General features: G+C 46.3%; 2 protein-coding genes across 2 annotated transcripts in view; both read left to right on the top strand.

Annotated features, from left to right (window-relative positions):
* cep152 (centrosomal protein 152) overlaps positions 1-10,245 on the top strand; it is a 35,684-nt gene extending 25,439 nt beyond the window's left edge. Inside the window, exons 20-28 of the mRNA XM_063197801.1 lie at positions 1-27; positions 339-662; positions 1,632-1,707; positions 1,859-2,023; positions 4,171-4,252; positions 4,430-4,503; positions 6,498-6,654; positions 8,115-8,212; positions 8,669-10,245. The exon at positions 1-27 is cut by the window's left edge and continues 240 nt beyond it. Of these exons, the coding sequence (XP_063053871.1) occupies positions 1-27; positions 339-662; positions 1,632-1,707; positions 1,859-2,023; positions 4,171-4,252; positions 4,430-4,503; positions 6,498-6,654; positions 8,115-8,212; positions 8,669-9,885 (2,220 nt within the window). The 3' untranslated portion in view covers positions 9,886-10,245. The remainder of the gene's footprint in view (positions 28-338; positions 663-1,631; positions 1,708-1,858; positions 2,024-4,170; positions 4,253-4,429; positions 4,504-6,497; positions 6,655-8,114; positions 8,213-8,668) is intronic.
* A 197-nt stretch (positions 10,246-10,442) lies between these two features.
* Positions 10,443-21,147, top strand: LOC134447542 (long-chain fatty acid transport protein 2-like). Its single transcript, XM_063197048.1, has 10 exons — positions 10,443-11,068; positions 11,464-11,676; positions 12,135-12,293; positions 12,758-12,882; positions 13,748-13,942; positions 14,119-14,209; positions 15,645-15,843; positions 17,682-17,779; positions 18,729-18,871; positions 19,854-21,147. Exons 1-10 carry the CDS (start codon positions 10,603-10,605, stop codon positions 20,028-20,030), a joined length of 1,866 nt encoding a protein of 621 aa, XP_063053118.1. The 5' UTR covers positions 10,443-10,602; the 3' UTR covers positions 20,031-21,147.
* The last annotated feature ends 218 nt before the right edge of the window (positions 21,148-21,365 follow it).

The following is a 21,365-nucleotide window of genomic DNA, read 5'->3' as shown; positions in this document are numbered from 1 at the left end:
CACCAAGCCCAGATGGAGCAGCAGCAGGTGGGGATGCATGGGTAGGGGAGGTGGGTGGTGTATGCATATGGTGACATTGGGAATATTGGGGGGCTATTGGTGTACGTGTGTGTTGTGTGTGTGTGGACTTGGGAGTGATGCATATGCATGCACCAGCCAACTGGCCAACTGCTGGTGAAAATTCAGTTAGGCTGGTCGAACGGTAAACATACTAGCCACTTTGATTGTGAGTGATGTTTTAACATTTAACGTCTACTAACCAAATTGGCTAGAGAGGAAAAAAAACAGTTGCTGCAATGAGATGAACATGAGTATCCCTGGATGTACTCTGCATGTAGGAGCGTCACCGGCAGGAGGTGGAGCGCGTGCAGGAGGAGGCGGCGGGTCACCGGCGAGCGGAGCTCCAGGAGGCCCTGAGGAGGCAGCAGGAGCTGCGGGCCCAGGGGGAGCGGGAGCGGGCCCGGGAGGAGGCGCGCCGGGAGGTGAAGGAGGCCCTGCAGGAGGGCCTGAGGCTGCTGAAGAGCACGGACGAGGAGGGGCATGCGGAGGAGCGGGGCAGGGGAGGAGGCCTCAGGGAGCTGTGCAGAGAGGCGCTGTCCCGAGCCGTGGCCCTCGCACGACAACACTGGACCAAGGTGACAGCCCAACACCAACACTGCCTGGTAGGGCTGCACGATTATGGAAAAAATCATGATCACGATTTTTTTTGGGGTCAAAATCGGAATCACAATTATTAATCACGGTTATTGATTTTTTTGCAGAATTTTCTTTTACATTCTAACAAAATTAAATATAACCAAGGCAAGTAAAAAAGAATGAATTATATACGGGACGAGCAAAATAAAACTGAATTGTAATAATTATGTAAGAGGCAATGGCATGAAACTTTTGGTGGACAGATTTCTGGTCAGAAACACCAGTCTGTCGGTATGTTCTAGCTTCAAGGACGCTCAAAGACAGATCACTATTGCCATGATTAAATCCTGATTGAAATCACGATTTCAATATCACGATTAAATCACGATTTTTCGATTAATTGTGCAGCCCTACCGCCTGGCCTGGGCTGCTTTTACAACACCACTGTCTTCAATCAGAACCTCCCTTTCCTCATTAGGCTCTTATTAGAGCCTCTCCATGGTCATTTTATGCCCCATACTCATTTGCAACCCCACCCCTTCATACTCACATGCCGTTCTCATTTAGAACCTTCCCATTCTCCTCTTGATGGAAGATCACTTGTTTAGTGTTTTGTGAACCACTTAACTGGGTGGAGTCTGTTTCTGTGGTGTAGGTCATGGCTTGCACTACTGAAGTAGTGTGTGGGTATGTGTCGGCGCATTATTGATGGTGTGTGTGCGTGTGCGTGTGTGTGTGTGTGTGTGTGTGTGTGTGTGTGTGTGTGTGTGTGTGTGTGTGTGTGTGTGTGTGTGTGTGTGTGTGTGTGTGTGTGTGTGTGTGTGTGTGTGTGTGTGTGTGTGTGTGTGTGTGTGTGTGTCTGCATGTGTGTGTGTGTGTGTGTGTGTGTGTGTGTCTGCGTGTGTGTGTCTGCGTGTGTGTGTGCGTGTGCGTGTGTGTGTGCGTGTGCGTGTGCGTGTGTCTGCGTGTGAGTGTGTGCATTCTTCCTACATCAGGGGAGTGAGGAGATGCTGAGACGAGTGCTGAAGGAGACACACCAACAACACGAGAAGGAGATTCTACAGCTGCAAGGTACGCTTTTGTCAGCGTGTGAATCTAAGGATTAGTTTTCCTACATTACACCAGTGTTAACATGTGGAAGAAGAACACTTCTCAGTCATTGAACACGTTTCGTGATTCCTGTAATTAGGCTTGATGCATGTGTCCAAAATGTGTGCTTCAGACTCAGTGGAGCGTGCGGACGGTGTGTGTGGGAGCGAGCGGTGCCGTGAGGCGGTGTGTGTGCTGAAGGGGAGGGTGGAGGAGCTCCAGCGGCAGGTGGAGAAGGCCTGCAGACAGCTGCAGCACACCGCACGACAACACAAGAGCGCACTGCACACGATCAAAGGTAACGCTACTACTATTGCTAATACAGTACAAAGGTAACGCTACTACTACTACTATTGCTAATACAGTACAATAGCACCCTCCTCACGCTCAGAGGTAACACTACTACTACTACTATTGCTAATACAGTACAAAGGTAACGCTACTACTGCTATTACTACTACAGTACAAAGGTAACGCTACTACTACTACTATTGCTAAAACAGTACAATAGCACCCTCCTCACGCTCACTACTACTACTGTTGCTACTGCAGTAAAGCATGCACATGCACACACCCTGCACAACTTGACCACTACAGTACTACAATACAAAAGCACTCTGCTGACACTCAAAGGTAACACTACTACTACTAGTGCTACTACAGTACTGCAGCTCAAAGGGACATCGACTAGCGATTAGAGACGAGTTCTATTTTGTCGGAGCCGCCCGTTGCTGTCCAGAAATTGTGTGCAGGGGTCGGAATTGTGTCAGAAGCGAAAGTGCTCCACGGTGCTGTCGGAAGCGATGTGCGGAGGCCCCTAGGTGCGGTTCGGCCAAAGGCATGAAGCCGAAGACTGAGGCAATCACAAGGCAATCACATCTGGGATGTTGATTTAACACCATCCTGACCACGAGGGTCATATTGCTTTTATACAACAGTTCCATTGCCAACAAATATACCAAAATACATTTTTAGACGGATGTTTATTAGTCATCTTCATCATTAGTTGGTTAACCTTCTCCGTTAAGGAGTGATTACTAGGTGTGAGAGGAGTCTCTGGGGAAGATGTGAGCCTGCTTACCGATGCATAGAATGCCCACAGAACGTGTCTCGTCCAATCAGTTATCACAAAATGTTTTGATCTTACTATTGTATAATTGCTGTTATTAATTCTACTATTAGTTTTTTGTTGTTGTTGTTGTTACTTGGTGTAGTTATTTTAATTACCTGGCCCAGCGGAGGAGGTTGGACCAGGGATTGCAATGACCCTGTTGCGCGCGCGTACGCCAATTTAGACCAGCAACACCCGTGTCTGTGTCTGTGCATGAGTGTAGTCGTGGTTAGTGTGTCACATTCCTTTGCTTGAGGCTTGGTGAATATCAGACTGTGGATTTACAAAGACCAGGGTGTGTTCAATGGAGGATCCCACACACACACACACCCTGACACAGTGCTAAAACAATTGTGTGTGTATGTGATTGATTAAAGCAAGGTGTTTGAGGATTAGCTTTATAACTCCCAGGTCCCAGAGAATAGTACCAGTACATGACTCACGGGAGAGCAGGAGTGTCTTCATTCCATCACTGTGTGTGTCTGCGTAGGTTCACCAGGGCTCAAAGAGAACAGCATTGCTGGAAAGGAGAGGCTGGAGCACACTGCAGCTTAGGGTGTTGCAACACCGAAACGTTAGTCGGGTGTGTGCACAAAATAAAGTCTTGAAAACTAAACTGCAGTCTAACTAAGCTCATTTCCAGTGATGTCTGTCCCTCTGTGATGCACTAGCAAGCTGAGTGAGGGATGATGCGTACAGTCCCAATTCTACTGTGACTCAAGAATGCAGCATTGGTCTGTGCTTGTGGGAATTATCAAAACGATCAAGCTAAATGGAGTAACGCGCTCAACTCAACCAAATAATAATTTAAAAAAAACTGGCTGCTCATTCCTTAAAAATATGCAAAATAAACAGAAAAAGACAGCACCCCAAGTTATGTGTTTTATTGCCGGTCAACGTGACAGGCAATAAAATACAATAACTTGGACAATTATCGAAACGATGCCACTGCGAAACTGTGCCATAATCACAGATAAAGGCATTCCAACAACATATTAAGAGTGTGTGACCCTTTTTTGGTGGCAACCTTTTTTTTTTTGGCCGGGCAGTGTATTTTGAAGCGTGTTATTGAATAGTGTCGTTGTCGAGTGCAGTGTCTATTCATGACAACCGGTTTGTGCATCATGTTCCGTTAAGCAGTTCAGCAACCCAGACAAGCTCAGCCGGATGGAAATCACATTGATTCATGCAGGTAATGATGATTCTCTGTGTGTGTGTGTGTGTGTGTGTGTGTGTGTGTGTGTGTGTGTGTGTGTGTGTGTGTGTGTGTGTGTGTGTGTGTGTGTGTGTGTGTGTGTGTGTGTGTGTGTGTGTGTGTGTGTGTGTGTTCTCAGAGGAGCGTGAGGAAGCCTTGAAGCAGGAGAGGGAATCCCATGCCAACGCTCTGGAGGAAGCCAAGAGATCTGCTCAGGAAGAGTACGACACACACACACACACACACACACACACACACACACACACACACACACACACACACACACACACACACACACACACACACAGCCTTGATTAAAAAGTGTTTGCTTGTGAGAGATAGCATATATGCAAGGGAGTTAAATGTGTGTGTGTGTGCATGTGTGTTTGTGCTTGTAGAGGTCAGAAGAAGCTTGAGGCAGGACTGGAGGAGATGAAGGAGCAGTACACCACTGCATTGAAGAAGATCCGAGGTAACACACACACACACACACACACACACACACACACACACACACACGCACACACCAAAAAGCCACACCCCAAAGAACTAAACGATTTCAGACCAGCCCTCACCTCTCATATAATGAAGACTTTTGAACGTGTGCTGCTGATCAACCTACTGAAGCTCCAGGTCCAACATGCTCTAGATCCCCTGCGGTTTGCCTATCAGGAGAATGTGGGAGTCGAGGATGCTATCCTGTATCTGCTACACAGGGTGCATTCTCACCTGGACAAGAGAGACAGGGCTGTGGGAATCAGAGAGAGCATGAGTGTAATGTGAGATAATGTGTGGCGGTAGTACTCAAGATATACTTTTACTGTAATGTTCAATTATGTGTATAATGTCTTTGTGTATGTTTTGTATTTGTGTATTTATGTAAGCTGACAGACACCTTAATTTCCTTCGGGATTAATAAAAGTACTCTACTCTACTCTACACACACACACACACACACACACACACACACACTAGGGGTGGTACGGTTCACAAATGTCACGGTTCGGTCCATATCACGGTTTCAAGGTCACGGTTTTCGGTTTTGTACGGTTCTGTTGTTTTTTTTTTTGTTTTTTTTTAAATAAAATGTATTATATAAAAATTTGAATGAAAATGTAAGCTTATCATAGGTATGTTGAATTTGACTTCATTTAACCCAACTGAAAGAGGAAAGATAATGATTTTAACATGCTTCCATTTATTTCACAAAAAGGGTGAACTAAGTCCTAACTTTTAAGTTGACAAATATTCAAATATTACATGCTATAACACATTTGACGTGTAAAAGTAAAACAGCTACACTCCAGTAGGTAATAGGACCATTAGGTCAGTGTAGTATGACTATTTTGGTAAATGACACGCTGAGAACGAATTGGACTTTTATTTTGATACCGCTTTCTGCGAGTTTTGCGCTTATGAATCAGTTGCTTCCCATCATGAAGCCGTGAGAAGCATAGAAGTAAAATCAGAAGTCAAATTCAATTTTAAGTGAACAAGTGATAGGGTTATGTTATGTTAAAATGTGAAAGTTAAGGTAACAAATAATTTTAAAAGATCGTTTTTTTAGAAGTGTATGCACAAGAATGTTTCACAAAACTCCTGTGAAGCTGAGCCTTTTAAAACAGTCAAATTTTATTTTTGTTATAGTGTTAAACATCAATGTTAACTAGGCAACAGCACAAAGTCCCCTTCCGTCCATCAGAGTTTAACTAGCTACATATAATTAGGCCTACAGTTGATTGCAGTTAAGGACAGCACAGTGAATCTGATGGATATGTTCAATTATCTCGCATTTTGCCGTCCGGAATCCCCATTCAATGCCACGTGGATATAGCCTACACTAGGCTACTGTAACATAAGTCATTGTCTACTTTGTTCTGCTAATCTGTCATTGTTTGTAAATTCATGTTCATTTAATTTAAAATGGTCAGCATAAAGGCTGGGAACAGTCACTTGAGCTAACGTGGAGAGAGAGGGGGGAGAGGGTGCTGCTGACCGACCTGCACTTGCTTGTAGGCAACTGTAGCCTAGTCAGCTGGCGCATGCTGTTACATTATGTCTTTCAGTTGGCTGATAGAAATCAGTCTTTCCACACTCAATATCCTACGTAGTCTTTGTGTTTTATGCTTGTAAAAGTAGTAGGATTTTAATAGCGTCGTCCGCCGGTGGTCACTCTATTTTTTTTTTTTTTTTGAAACCGTGGGCACCGTGCGGTTGCCCACTACCCCGTTCCGTGACATGCAAACCGTACGGTCTCGGTTTGCAACGCAAACCGTACCATGCCTAACACACACACACACACAGACACACACACACACAGACACACACACACACGTATAAATTTGAAGATATAAAAAGAACACGCACACCAATGCAGCTCTACATCTTCATTTCATTTCATACGGTCAATTGTTTGAGCTCAGGCATATTTAACAGTGTGTGTGTGTGTGTTCGTGTGTGTATTAGGGGAGATGGCGGCGTACGTGCAGGAGAGTGGTGCGCGTGCGGCGGCGCTGGTGCGTGAGCAGGTGCAGCGTGAGCGCGAGGAGACGACGCGGCGCATGAGGAGCTACTACCTCACCTGTCTACAGGAGCTGCTGTCAGACCGCACCAACAGCACCGGGTACGCACTAGCAATCGGACGGGGTGCCCGTGGGCTCCTTTGATGTAAAGGGACACTGTGTGATTTTTAGTTGTTTATTTCCAGAATTCATGCTGCCCATTCACTAATGTTATCTTTTCCATGAATACTTACCACCAGCATCAAATTCTAAGTATTCATTATGACTGGTAAAATTACTTTTCATACATGAAAAGGGGGATCTTCTCCATGGTCCGGCATTTTGAATTTCCAAAAATAGCCATTAGCTGCAAAAATGACTGTACTTGGACCATACTAGAAAATATTTGCTTGTTACTTAGTAAACTTGCATGTAAAGATCAAATTTGGCCATAGGCAGCCCAGTTTCAATGAGCAGCATAGTTGCAGTACCTTTTTTGACCATTTCCTGCACAGTGTCCCTTTAATAATAATGATGATGGCCCTGCCGTGGCTCAAACGGTAGGGCACTGCACTGCTACACCGGGGACCCGGGTTCGATTCCAGCCCGAGGTCATCTCCCGGTCCTCCCCCATCTCTCGCTCCCACTCGATTCGTGTCACCATCTCACACTGTCCTGTCTATAAAGGCATGAAAGACCCTAAATATATATATATATTTAAAAATATATAGGGTATGTTGGACTAAGGTGTTGCCTGTAGGAACTGCTGTCAGACCGCAGCACCAGCAGTGGTTACGCAGTAGGACGGGATGGAGGCTCGTTTTCTAGGTGTTGTTTTTTGTTGTGGGTGGGGCAGGGGGGTGGTTGGACTAGAGTGTTGAGCTACTACCTTACCTGGGCAGTTGTGGATAAGCGAGGGCAGTCATGGGTAAGCGGTTTGGGCGTCAGACTTGTAGCCCAAAGGCTGTCTGTTCGACTCCCGACCCGCTAGGTTGGTAGGGGGAGTAGTTAACCAGTGCCTCCTCCTCCATGACTGAGGTACCCTGAGCGTGGCACCATCCTGCCGCACTGCTCCCTTGGGGGCGCCGTTTTCACGGGTGAGGCATTAATGAGGCGTGGACTAGGATTTTGGGTGCATAGCAATAAGTCAGTCTTACCCCAGTAGTACTACGTATTATTGATTGACTACAACCTGTGGGGGACTTGCATCCCCTAATGCTGATGCAGTCCCCTGACTCTCTGCTTTTCATGTCGCTCAAGAAAAATCACCACTCATACTGCCAAATTGAATTGATAATTTTTCAATTAAGAATGTCGTGCATAATTATTATCTGTTGTGTTGCTTGCTTGACTGTAGTGGACCAGACATAACAGATAATCATTGCAGAACTGACATTAAAGGAGGCTGCACTCAGTCAGTCCTCATGTCCACCTGGGCAGGTTGGTTAAGTTTTAACAGGGTCACGGAATGTGGGTAAAGTCTAGCTGTGTGAGGTGGTGTAGATGACACTGGTTATGGTTATGACACTGTTGTCCTCCTTTTCCCTCCCTCCCTCCCTCTCTCTCTTTCCCTCTCTTTTAGAGCGGAAAAGAAAATAATTAACGCCGCCAGCAAGCTGGCTGCCATGGCCAAAGTCTTAGAGACGCCTGTGACCAGGAGGGGAACGCCCAAGATCCAAGGTGTGGACACGTTTGTGTGCAATGCAATGCACTCACAACAATTGCAAAATAATGTTTTCATCATTGTTGTTTTTGAGTAGCCTGATTATCATAGACTTTCAAATCTCTTCAAGACTTGATCTGACCAAGAGCATAACAATTAACATTTCCCAAACGGCATGGTTGACCCGCCTCCCTTGCTTCGCAACTGGTTGTTTGCTTCCCGACAAAGTGGGTGGAGTTCCCAATTTTTCCGGAGCTCAGAAACAATATTTGTATTGCTCCCGGCCTGACTAGAAGCAGCACTGACGGTGTTGCTTCACTAGGAGGGTGCGACCTGGCTTGTGCAATGAACTCACTACAATTGCAACATAATATTTTCATCATTGTAGATTTTAAGTGCTGTTAGAGTTTGTTGTTTTAATTAGTCCTGTGTGTGTAACACTGCTCTAATGCTGCCTTGACCCCTGTCTGCAGACGTCTCCAACCCCATGGGTGTTCCTGACCCCACTGCTTCACTCCCCTCTGCCATGAGCCATGCGTCTGGGTTGCCAGCTGTTCTCCCTGCAGGAGAGAGGCCCAAGGACGACCAATCCTGTCTGATGTCAGCCCTGGCAAGCAGCACTCAGCCCCACCACCCCCCCTCTATAAAAGCAGCAGCTCCTACCTCCAAACAGGCCCTAATCAGCGGCGGCCCCCCCACCACCACCAACAGTCCCCAGGACACCCACCCCCACCCCCACCCCCTCAGCGCCAGTAATGCCTACAAACAAGCTGCTGATGCCCCCTCACCTCACCAATCCGCTGGTGCCACCGTGCCATCACACAGACCCCCTCTTTCCGCCCCGCCCCTGTCCTCCTCCTCCTCTTCGGCGCCCCGTGGGCAGCAGCCGATCCCGTCGGCGGTGGAGGGAGCGGATGTGAGTGGGGGACACGTGACCACGCGGTGCCAGCGCAGGGAGAGGAGCAAGGAGACGCACAAGGAGGCCCTGCAGCAGAGGCAGAAGCACCCACGCCGCTCTGACTCCGACTCTGGCAAGACCACCAAAGCGGCTTCGACCGTGCCCCACCTGAAGACACCCACCAGCAGCACCCTCCTCAGGCAGCAGCATGCATCCTCCTTCCCCCAGGACGACGCGCCCCTCCTGATGGCCCCGCAGACCAGCTCAGAGCAGGAGGCTCCGGTACGAGACAACGGCCAGAGTGACTGGAGCATCAGTAGCAGCGGCTCTTACCTCCCCATCCTCACACACACACACACGCAGTCACAGTCACAGTCTCACACACTCAGTAGCAGCGCAGGCTCCTTCCTCCCTGCAAACACACACACACTCAGCAGCAATGGATCCTATCTCGCTGCGCACACAAACACACACACACTCAGCAGCAATGGATCCTATCTCCGTCCGCACAGCGCACCGTCTCCTCCTGTCACGGACCTGTTTGAGACCCTGCCTGTGCTGAGGGGCGAGTTTGACATGTTTGGCAGCCTCCTGGGTGACGGAGACGCCACCGTTTACAGGGACCTGGTGAAGGCACCCGCGTACCCCCCGGAACCTGCAGGACAGGGTGCTGCTGGGGGGGTGGGCGGCAGGGGCAGACTGGGGCCCAGGAGTCTTTTCGCCGAGCTGGGGGGGGCGCGAGACAGTGGCTTTGATAGCCCCCCTTCACAACTGAGGAAGAGACCATGCTAAGAACATGCACAGACACACACACACACACACACACACACACACACACACACACACACACACACACACACACACACACACACACACACACACACAGTATGGTTTACATAATTGCTAATGCAGACGGCCACAGACACACGCGCACCGTCTGTGGGTTGAGAAATGAGATTTGTTTTAGAATCAAGTGCCTTGCTGACCTGGACCAATTGTTTTCCTGTGTTTTTATTGTCTTATTTCTATGTTCATACAAACTACAGTATAGTGTGTATGTATGTTTTTATATCAGTCATTATGAATTTTAAAGCACCTTGGACATAAATGTGTTTTTATACTGGAAGTATATAAAGTTTTATTTAAAAATCACTCATGCATGGCATTTGTCTCATTTGTCTCTCTGTTGATGCATCACCCCTGTCCTACTGAAACTGGCTTGTAAAAATCCAAAACAAAGCCAGATGTTCTGATTGAATAATGTATTTCACGTGACTATCGCACGAACACGTGCTCGGATGCTCTTCCCGGTGTAGAACTAGTTTGATGACCCGCGTGTTGCATTGTAACTTCTTATCAGGGTTGTCTGTTAGAGTTGCCCAACTGAGAGTTACCCCACGGGGATCAGTATGTTGTAGAGCGAGTGCAGTGGGACGGCTCCACTGTCAGTCACCCCGCCTGTCAACGGCGAAAACACGCAGTTCTTTGTAAATGTCGTAATAAGAGACAATGTTGCTGTGGCTGATACTGCTTGTCGTTTTGATAGTTATTATACATTTCAAATTTCCATATCTGCTGAAGGACATACAGTACGGCGTGCAGACGACTTTGGTTGGATACCGACTGGGGAAATACGCGCAGTCCAAACCGTACTTCACAGTACTAGACCGCTTTTTGGAACTAGCGAGCAAGCAGCCAGACAAAACTTTCATCTCGTACAAGGATGCGACTTTTTCGTATCGGGAAACTGACAGGCAGAGTAACCGGATCGCCAGAGTGCTGCGGGAACACGCTGGTGTCCGAGAGGGCGACACGGTAGCGCTTCTCCTGAGCAATGAGCCCGTGTTCCTGTGGACGTGGTTGGGGCTCGCCAAGCTCGGCTGCTCTGCGGCTCTGCTCAACTACAACCTCCGCTCCCGGTCCCTGCTGCACTGCTTCTCCTGCTGCGGGGCCAAAGTTCTGTTGGCAGCTACAGGTGGGTATAGTAGGTCAAAAGCCACATGTAGACCGAAGATAAGCTCCGGTCCATATGCAGGCACACTTGAACATTTCCAATGGTTCCATCATGTGTAACAACTGTAAACGTTAAAACATAGGCATACAACATGATCATTATATGAGATGGACATTTATTTTTGTTCAGCTGCTGCCTGGATCTTAACTACCACATCATGTGTATGATCAGGTAAATTGTCCAAGGGGACCCAAGTTCGAACTAGTGATCCAGTCCAACCTTAGTCTGCATCTCTCCAAGTCATTTCTTGTCATCCCTATCCCGTCATAGAAAGCACAAAAGCCCAGTCACTTTAATGACATTAATTAATAGTCACAAGTAGGCTATTCCATGTCATTCCATTAATTTGTCTTCAGAGCTGAAGGACGCTGTCGAGGAGGTGCGCGCCGCTCTGACAGAGCAGGAGGTTGCGGTGTATTTCCTCACCGAGACCTGTGATGCTGTGGCTGGCACGGAGACTCTCTGCGATAGGATCCAGGAGGCTTCTGGAGACCCTCTGCCATCTGGCCTGCGGGACAGCGTCACCTTCATCAGCCCCGCCGTCTACATCTACACCTCCGGCACCACAGGTGACAGACACTATAGTGTCGCCAGACTGTACCACAAGTGATGGACACTTTTACACCCATCCACTTCAAGAGGCGAGACATAATACAAGTACAAGGAAACCATAGGATAGACGGACTACTACTGTAACCTGTGTGTGTGTGTGTGTGTGTGTGTGATAGAGAGAGAGAGGTGGGGTAGTGATGTCATGGTGTCTGGAATACTGTGCTCACCATATTATTTAAAACTACCTTATGCCATGTCAGTTCTGATGTGCCAACCGATGCCATTCTTCCTTTTTATAAATATTTTTTGGGCTTTTTTGAGCCTTTATTCAGCATGTTGCTCATATATGGTCAGGTGCATTAGCACACTTAGCACCACAGGACCTCCACCTGTGCCCATCTCCCGCTGCACAGTATTCCAAGGACATGGTTAAGTGATACACTGACCTAAGATGTTATTGTGTGTGTGTGTGCAGGGTTGCCCAAGGCTGCAGTGGTCAATCAGCAGAGACTGTGGGCCATGTCCCACCTGCAGTCCATCACGGGCGTGTGCTCTGATGATGTCATCTACGTCAACCTGCCCCTCTACCACACGGCAGGCTTCGCCCTCGGCTTCACCGGTGTCATCGAGAGAGGTTCGCCACCAGCTACACACACACACACACACACACACACACACACACACACACACACACACACACACACACACACACACACACACACACACACAAATAAATTCCAGAGTTCTCTGTGCAAAGCATGATGGCTTCACCGGTGTCATCGAGAGAGGCTCGCCACCAGCTCACACACACACACACACACACACACACACACACACACACACACACACACACACACACACACACACACACACACACACGCACACACACACACACACACACACACACACACACACACACACACACACACACACACACACACACACACACACACACACACACACACACATTTCCGATTACAACTTAACTGATGTTGTGAGGTGACTGTCACAGTAGGTGTGTGTGTGAGATAGAGTGTGTGATGTCACCACATCATTCTTTATTTCCCATGCTAATGGCACAACCCATGCTCCTCATAGGGGCAAGTGTGGTGCTGAGGAAAAAGTTCTCTGCGTCGCAGTTCTGGGATGACTGCAGAAAGTACAACGTGACTGTCATGCAGTACATTGGAGAAACCATGCGCTACCTCTGCAACACTCCTAAGGTATGTTCTTCAATGTGCTCTACTCAACTCTAGTACAAAGGGTGATATGCCGTGCTGTAGAGTAAAGTAGAAAGCAAGTTTGTTTTCTATTACTGTACCTATTATCCTGGACTGTAAGCACCTACAGTAGAAGGCTAGAGCATACATGGCCTCCTTTTTCCATTCTGTGTATTAGTTAAGTATTAACCCCTTTACTGATTTTTTTTGCAACCTGGTATGATATAAGGAACCATAAATGATGCTATCTACAAACAAATCCTAAAGGATAATGCCCAACCATCAGGTTGCCGTCTAGGTACTGTATACTGGCATACCGTAGATAACAATTATGTACTGTAATGGATACCCAATTCAGTTGTCACGGATGCCACTAGGTGGACATGGATATTCCCCATTTAGTTGTTGTTGTAGATACCTCTGTAGATTGTGGTGTAGGTGCATCACTGGGTTGACGTAGGTAGCCTACCACATTAGGTTGTTACTAACTAGGTTATTACTACTTTCATATATCTTCTTTAGAGTATATTAGATATTAGTTAATGTTCCAAAATGTATGCTCACCATTCACAAAAGTTCATTTTCTCTTGAAAATTACTACCACCATCAATTTCTAAGTAGTCATTATGACTTGGAAATGTACACTTTAATGAATATGGTGAGTATCCACCATTTTCCATGACCAGCTACTAGACATCTTTGACTGCTGCGTCTTTGGCTTACTGTTGCCTGGCCAGACCTGTAAAAATGAGATTATTGCTTAGAAAATGTTCATGAAAAGATCCAATTTGTGAATGGGCAGCATGCAGTACGTTTTGAAAATAAACTAAAACTTCATTTTGGATCTTTAAATCTGACCTCCCTGCAGTCGCCGGTTGATATGGTGCATAACGTGCGCATCGCCTTTGGCAACGGGCTGCGTGCGGACGTGTGGAGCGAATTCCTGCGGCGCTTTGGTAACGTGGAGATACGGGAGCTTTACGCCGCCACCGAGGGCAACATGAGCTTCATCAACTATGTCGGCAAGATCGGAGCCGTGGGACGAATCAACCAGCTTCACAAGGTAACCACTTTGAAGTTTGAATGAGCTATGGAGAAGTTAGCTCGCTGTGACCGTCTTTGTTGACTGGTCAGTTGATGGTTTCAAGGCGGGGCTGCGGAAGGGTCAATGGGATAATCTGTCTCTCTTGGTTGTCAATCTGTTGTTCTCATTGGCTAACCTTTTGTTTGTTCCCTCAGCGGCGTTTCCCATTCGCTGTGATCCGGTATGATCCGGAGATGGAGGAACCAATCAGGAATGCCGAGGGGTTGTGCATAGAGTGTCCTCTAGGTACCCTCACTGAGCAGTACAAACACACACACACACACACACACACACACACACACACACACACACACACACACACACACACACACACACACACACACACACACACACAAACAGAGCAGCAAAGTTCCCAAGTACTGTATGTGCAGCTCCTTATAATACATTCATTTTCTTGTAAAATATTTTTCACCAATACTGTGATGCTACCATGTTGGTCTTTTAAACAAATCTCAGTGCCTCCTTTCGTGGTTGCAACCTGTTATGTATGCATCCTGTTGGCACAGCCGTGGCTTAGTCGGCTGGGCACTGGACTGCTACGCGGGCGACCCGGGTTCCATTCTCGAACCGGGTCGTTTCCCAGTCCTCCCCTGTCTCTCTCTCCCACTCATTTCCTGTCCCACTCTTCACTGTCCTGTCTAAATAAAGTTGAAAAACACCCCCAAAAAATGTTTTTCAAAATGTATGCATCCAGTTATGTATTCGGACCAATAGTAGTTTTGCTTTGATCATGAAGATGAGGACTTTGTGCAACATACACAGTATTTTTCCAGGATGAAATGAGAACTAGAGTGGTCAGCAAGTTCTCCATTAAATTCCCCTGCAGCTGTTGTAGGGTCATCCAAGGCTATGCACTGAATTTGTCTTGGTGAAGAGTCACTGCTGGGGGTGTTATTTTTGTTGGCAATGGACAGAATACGGGTCATTCCATGCCAAGTGAACAAATCTCCAAGCACATATGTCTCAAAAAAAATCTGAATATGTAATATATCAGGTGTTCCTTAGACACCCAAGAGAAAGGACTGGACTCTTTTTTTTAAAAGTTAATTTTTAACTTTGGAATCTTTGGCAGACCTTATCAACAGCTACAACTGGAAATACGTCTGACCATAATTTTAAGTAAAATTGTATCCTTTCCAAGTTACAAATAGTTTTATAGAAGGGGGTGGGGTGTTGATTTTATTCACCCCTTGCTTTTATGCAAACACCTCAAGGGCCTATAAAACCATTTGTATTTTGGAAACGATATAACTTCTCTAAAATCAATTTCAATCCTTTCCATTAGGTGTCTAAGGAATGCCTGATAATATTTTTAGAACATTTTGAGACGCAAGTGCATGTAGATTTCTTCAGTTGGCGTGAAATGACCCGTAAATATCTGAGGCTTGGTGTGATGGTAAGCACACATGCATGCATTTACATGCTAAATACATAGGAGAATCCAGTAGGGAGGCACTGACTCTACAGTATGTCTGTGAGTAATATGGGGTTGATCATATTGATATAACACCAAGATAAGATAGGACTGCTAGTGTCCCGTATAACAGTGAGGGGTGTGTGTGTGTGTGTGTGTGTGTGTGTGTGTGTGTGTGTGTGTGTGTGTGTGTGTGTGTGTGTGTGTGTGTGTGTGTGTGTGTGTGTACACCTATTCAATTAATAGGTGAGACGGGCCTCCTGGTGTCCCGTATTACCCAGATGGCTCCATTCAATGGCTACGCCAGAGATGAGAAGCAGTCGGAGAGGAAGAGGCTGCGTGACGTGCTGCAGAAGGGAGACGTCTACTTCAATAGTGGAGACCTCCTCAGGATAGACCAAGAGAGCTTCCTCTACTTCCAGGACCGCGTAGGAGACACATTCAGGTACACAATCCTGCTGGGTCAAAGGCCTTTGTGGGCGAATCCTTGTGAAAGTGAAAGCCCATTGGGAAACTCCAACTCCCATTGTCATTGTGATACAGCACTCCACAGCACACAAGTGAACACTGCACACAACGAAATTGCATTTATGCCTCACCCATGCAAGGGGGCAGCCCTCAGTGGCGCCCCATGGGGAGCAGTGCGGTGGGACGGTACCATGCTCAGGGTACCTCAGTCATGGAGGAGGATGGGGGAGAGCACTGGTTGATTACTCCCCCCACCAACCTGGCGGGTCGGGAGTCGAACCGACAACCTCTGGGATGCAAGTCTGACGCCCTAACCGCTCACCCATGACTGCCCTGCCCTTGTGCACAAGCCTCCAATACTCATGAATGGCGTGACGTTTTCCATGTGCGTTACGCCCATTTGTGGGGGAAAACAGCTAATGCAAGTCAATTGGTGGTGTTGGGGTTTAATACACGAAAGATAAGGACCTGTAGACTAGCGTTTTTTCTCACGCAACATGCCGAAAACGTGTGGTGTTGCCGGCCATTCAAATAATAAAGCCAAACAGCCGTGACTGAAGCATGTACTGTGTTCATTTAGGGTAGCCGATGTAGCATGTAAGTTGATAAGACATTTGGTTTGATTTCCCCCATAAATGGGCGTAACGCACATTTAGGAGCAAAGTACCCGGATGGCCATTCATGCCTATACAGGTTACAGGTGTGAGGCAGGAAAGTTGATCAATGACGAAAGTTCCGAAAACACTGCATACTGATTTTTTTTTTTTTCTTATTATTTTATTGAAACGAACCTCTCTCCAAAAAATAAAATAATAAAAAAGAGCCGTTATCAGGGTCTGGTGTTGTCTGAACTTTCATCTTTCATCATGTCTTTGTGGATGAGTTTGCACGTTTGTGAGTGAATTTGAATATTTGAACATGTGTTTTTCATTTACAGCGCTCGAGTTAAAGTGTGAGTGTTTGAGTGATGATTTAACTTTCTGTAACGGTGAGTGTTTTAATATGGGTCTAACTGTGGTTCCTCACCCTCGTCTAACTGTAGTTCCTAACCCTCATACTAATTTCATTTGTGTAGGGGGTCTGGAAGAGTCGAATTGAGAAACGACTAGTGGCGGGAGAGGCGAACTCCATGTATAGTGGAGAATTTTAATATTGGTCTAACTCTATGGTACTTGTAACTGGTGATCATGGGGGGACGGTGTTGGTCTCTGTGTGCTTCTACTGGAGTTCTAAAAGGTTGATTATGGTTTAGCCACAGTTGACATGAACTGTTATGTCGCGTCCCAACCCCAATAAATTGGGCAAGTTCTATCTCTGCAGTAGCCTGGCAAACTAGGCTATTGCAAAAAAAACCTAAAAATTAGGCTATAGCATGAAACGTTTAGTCTGGGGTCGCACCATAGGCTAAGTCATTTTGCAAAGCCTATCCCAATGACTAGCTATACAGATTCAAAGCTAGACAGAACATTGTAATTAGAGGACAGAGTCAGGCCAGATTCATGGCTCAACTACAATTATTACAATTAATTACTAAGGTACAAGATCTGCCAGTTAGGGTTGGTGTTGTTAACAAGGGTATCTCTGCAGTGCTTGTGCTTTTATTATCTTTTACCGCACCTCTTGCGTTGCTATTGTTTTATGCTTTTATGTTTTTGTTTTTTTGCATGTTTTTACCACTGTACAGCACATTGAATTACTCTGTGTATGAAATGCGCTTATGAAATAAAATTGCCTTGCCTTGCCTTGCCTTGCCTTGCCTTGCCTTGCCTTGCCTTGCCTTGCCTTGCAGTTCTAACTTTGACCTTTGTTCCTCAGGTGGAAAGGGGAGAACGTGGCCACTAATGAAGTTTCAGACGTCCTCACTATGATGCCGTCCGTTGTGGAGGCCAACGTGTACGGTGTCAAAGTGCCAGGTGAGGGTTCAGCCATCTTTTTGAAAATATTTATAAGGGGCATTTACTGTATCCTTTATTTTGATAGGACAGTATGAGAGGCGACAGGAAGCGAGTGGGAGAGAGAGATGGGGAAGGATCAGCAAATGACCCGGGCCATAATCGAACCCGGGTCGGCGGTGTAGTAACCCAGTACCACACCATTAGCAGGGCCAGGGTTCAGCCATCTTGCCCAGCTATCCCTGCTCTATCCCCAGCTAAGTCTGTTTTCTACCCCGCTAAACCCTTGCCCTGTCTTTTAAAAAAAATACTTTTTAGGGCTTTTTTGCCTTTATTTACGACAGGAAAGTGTAGGAGAGTCAGGAAATTAGTGTGGAGGGAGACAGGGAAGGATCTGCAAATGACCCGGGCCGGAATCTAACCCTGGTTGCCAGCAAAGTAACCCAGTGCCCCACCGTTAGGCCACGGCCAAACCCCTGCCCTCCTCCCTCCGTCTTCAACAGCTACAGCGGTGTGAATTCTGCCCCGTTGCATTTCTCCTGCACATACCTGGCTACACCTGTTCCCTGTCCCAGCTTACATCTGGTTTCTTTCCTCCTCGCTCCCCACAAACACCTGCTCTCTCTCTCTCTCCTGCTACACCTGCCCATTCCCAAATACACTAACTCTCTGCTGAGAATGTCTTGCCTGACTGTTGCCTGACTCGGCCAGATTTCACATTGTGGCAGTCCTGATTGCATGAATGTGTGGACTTGCGCGTGCAGTCTGTGAGTTAGATGTGTTCTGCATACATTGGAGACTGGGTCTCAACTGCAAAGGATGGCCAGTCACTTTTACATGTGTGCATACTGTGCATGTGTGTGTGTGTGTGTGTGTGTATGTGCGTGCGTGTGCTGTGTGCTTATTGCCTTTGCCTACCTGAGTGCTGTATTGTGTTAATGTGTGTGTGTATATATGTGTGTGTGTCCAGGTGCGGAGGGCAGAGTGGGCATGGCAGCCGTGAGGTGGCAGGAGGGGGTGGAGAGTGACGGCAGTGCTCTCTATGGTGCCCTCTACAGGCACGTCTGCGCATACCTGCCCAGCTACGCCAGACCTCGCTTCATCAGGATACAGGTAACGGGCCTCTCTCTCTCTCTACTCCGCCCCTCTCTCTATCCTATCTCTTCTCTCTCTATCCTCTCAATCCATCTCTCTATCTCTATAACCCTATAAGTCAATCCCAAAATGAGCGTACAGTAAGTTTAAGAAGTTGTTTACACGTATATGGATCTTTTTGAAAGCACATTGGTCTTGGAGTTCTAAAACTGCATATCAAAAATCTGCATTTAGAAATATCCCATTTATTACTAAAAATGCACATTTGACAGTGGAGTTTTTTTTTATCCACATGTTGTGTTTACACATTAACGGATTAAAAAATATATATACATTTAAAAATATCCGGATGCGTGTAAACAGCACCTTGTACAACATCTGTTGATCTTACGATCTGTTGATCTCTCTGTTGCCCCCATGGGTAATTCCCGCTATATTGCTGTGTGCTGTATTGTATGTACTGTATGTGTAGTGTCTATGTCTATACTGTCTATACTTAAAGGGACACTGTGAGATTTTTTGTTGTTTATTTCCAGAATTCATGCTGCCCATTCACTAATGTTACCTTTTTCATGAATACTTACCACCACCATCAAATTCTACGTATTCATTATGACTGGAAAAATTGCACTTTTCATACATGAAAAGGGGGATCTTCTCCATAGTCCGCCATTTTGAATTTCCAAAAATAGTCATTTTTAGCTGCAGAAATGACTCTACTTGGACCATACTAGAAAATATTTGTTTATTACTCAGTAAATTTTCATGTAAATATCAAATTTGGCAATAGCCAACCCAGTTTCAATGAGCCTCATAGTTGCAGTACCTTTTTTGACCATTTCCTGCACAGTGTCCCTTTAAAGTATGTTTATGTCTGCATGTTAAAGTAAGAAATGTAATTGTAGAAAGAAATGTAATTTCAGTACTTAGTATGACCAGTGCATGTAAAGACATTGACAATAAAGTTGTCTTGACTTGACTTGACTTTTGCTGTGTGCAGAGCCATATGGAGGTGACGGGCACCTTTAAGCAGATGAAAGGGCGTCTGGTGTCCGAGGGCTTCAGTCCGGATGTGGTGCAGGACCCCCTCCTCATCTTGGAGGAACGAGAGGAGTGCTACGCTCCCCTCACACGTCAGGCCTACGATGCCATACTGCAGGGCTCCCGGAAACTTTAACACTGGACACCTTCCAAAAAATCACCTGGCTAGCTGATGCCCCTTTTCCACTGCCGGTTTTCTGGAAGGCCTATAACACAGCGCGACTCCGCCGCCACTTTTTGCTTGAATTGAGCTGTGTCGTGCCTATTTGAAAAGCAAAAAGCCAAGGCAAGCCAAGTCGCGCCGTGTCGGGCTGTAGGCCTACCAGAAAATGGGCAGTGGAAAAGAGGCTTAAGTGACTAGCTCGGGGAGTAGCGTTGCTCTACCTGGACTCGAACCTGGGCCTTCTGGTGTACCAACCTGGGGCTCTGATCACTACACCAAAGAAGCAGGCTAATTAGTGTAGCAGTCAGAGTCTCATCCTCAACTGTAGCCATGGTTACTCAGGACAGCACAGAACATCACCTTACCACGCACACAGTACAGACCAGATTGGACAAAACTGTTTCAAGTCTGGAATGCAAGGCGCTAGCCAGCCACACGATTGTAAACAAGCCTTCTTCAACCTGCCGGCAGCTCTTTGCAGCCACTTAGCACTGGGACTGTAGCACTGTATTAAGCACATTGTAAACACATACATACTTATGCATACCAAACATTCTTTTAATTCTAACTGTCTCTGATGCATATGTGTGCAGTGCATTGTTGCCTGTACTCTATTTCTTTTGTGCATATGTTTGGTGCCTATATGTTTTCAACAAACATGTGTGATGCATTAAAATAATGACTATTTTTATGCTAAATAGTTTTGGGATTTTTATTTTCATTTTCCTTTAATGAGATGATGAAGATCTAATATCATATTGATATCATGTCCTTTATGTAATCTGACTACTGGTTGTTTGGTCTGTTAATCCTCCATATTTCTTGGCAATTAGGACATTTTCAGTATTCATTCCATTCAACTTCTCAGTGTCAAAACCCACCACCGTCTGTACTAGAGTGAACTTTTACCTAAATGTGATCTTTCTGTTACCCAATCCCTGGGCGCACATTCGCCCTTTGGTATGCCCGCCCACTCCCCCGGACTTTATTGTGAGCGCTGAAATTCAGGTTGCCAGATACTTGTAAATTTGGGTAATCACACCTTAAAACTGAAGGCGACAAAAAACCGTCAATAAAACGATAAACAATATCAGTTGTTGTGTCTCTGTAGTTCGCCAAACCATATTACGTAGTTTTGGTGTAGGCCTAAGCTAGTTGCTTTTCACTTACCAAGAGTATGTACCCAAATGAAATGAAACTATTTTGGTGAAGTATACAAGCGTGGGGAGAAACCTTGAAGCAGTATTTGGCATTACATAATGTTATGACATCTGTGGCTGTTCTCCAGCGCTCCGATAGAGAAAAACA

Source organism: Engraulis encrasicolus, chromosome 4 (genome assembly GCF_034702125.1).
Source record: "Engraulis encrasicolus isolate BLACKSEA-1 chromosome 4, IST_EnEncr_1.0, whole genome shotgun sequence".
NCBI classification, from domain to species: domain Eukaryota; kingdom Metazoa; phylum Chordata; class Actinopteri; order Clupeiformes; family Engraulidae; genus Engraulis; species Engraulis encrasicolus.
This window is presented reverse-complemented; position numbering and strand designations above follow the sequence as displayed.

Coding starts and splice junctions, on each gene's coding strand:
- LOC134447542 (XM_063197048.1), top strand. CDS start 10,603: ATGTTGCTGTGGCTGATACTGCTTGTCGTTTTGATAGTTATTATACAT. Junction 14,210..15,644: donor GTGCATAGAGTGTCCTCTAG/GTACCCTCACTG, acceptor TTCAATTAATAG/GTGAGACGGGCCTCCTGGTG. Junction 18,872..19,853: donor CTCGCTTCATCAGGATACAG/GTAACGGGCCTC, acceptor TGCTGTGTGCAG/AGCCATATGGAGGTGACGGG.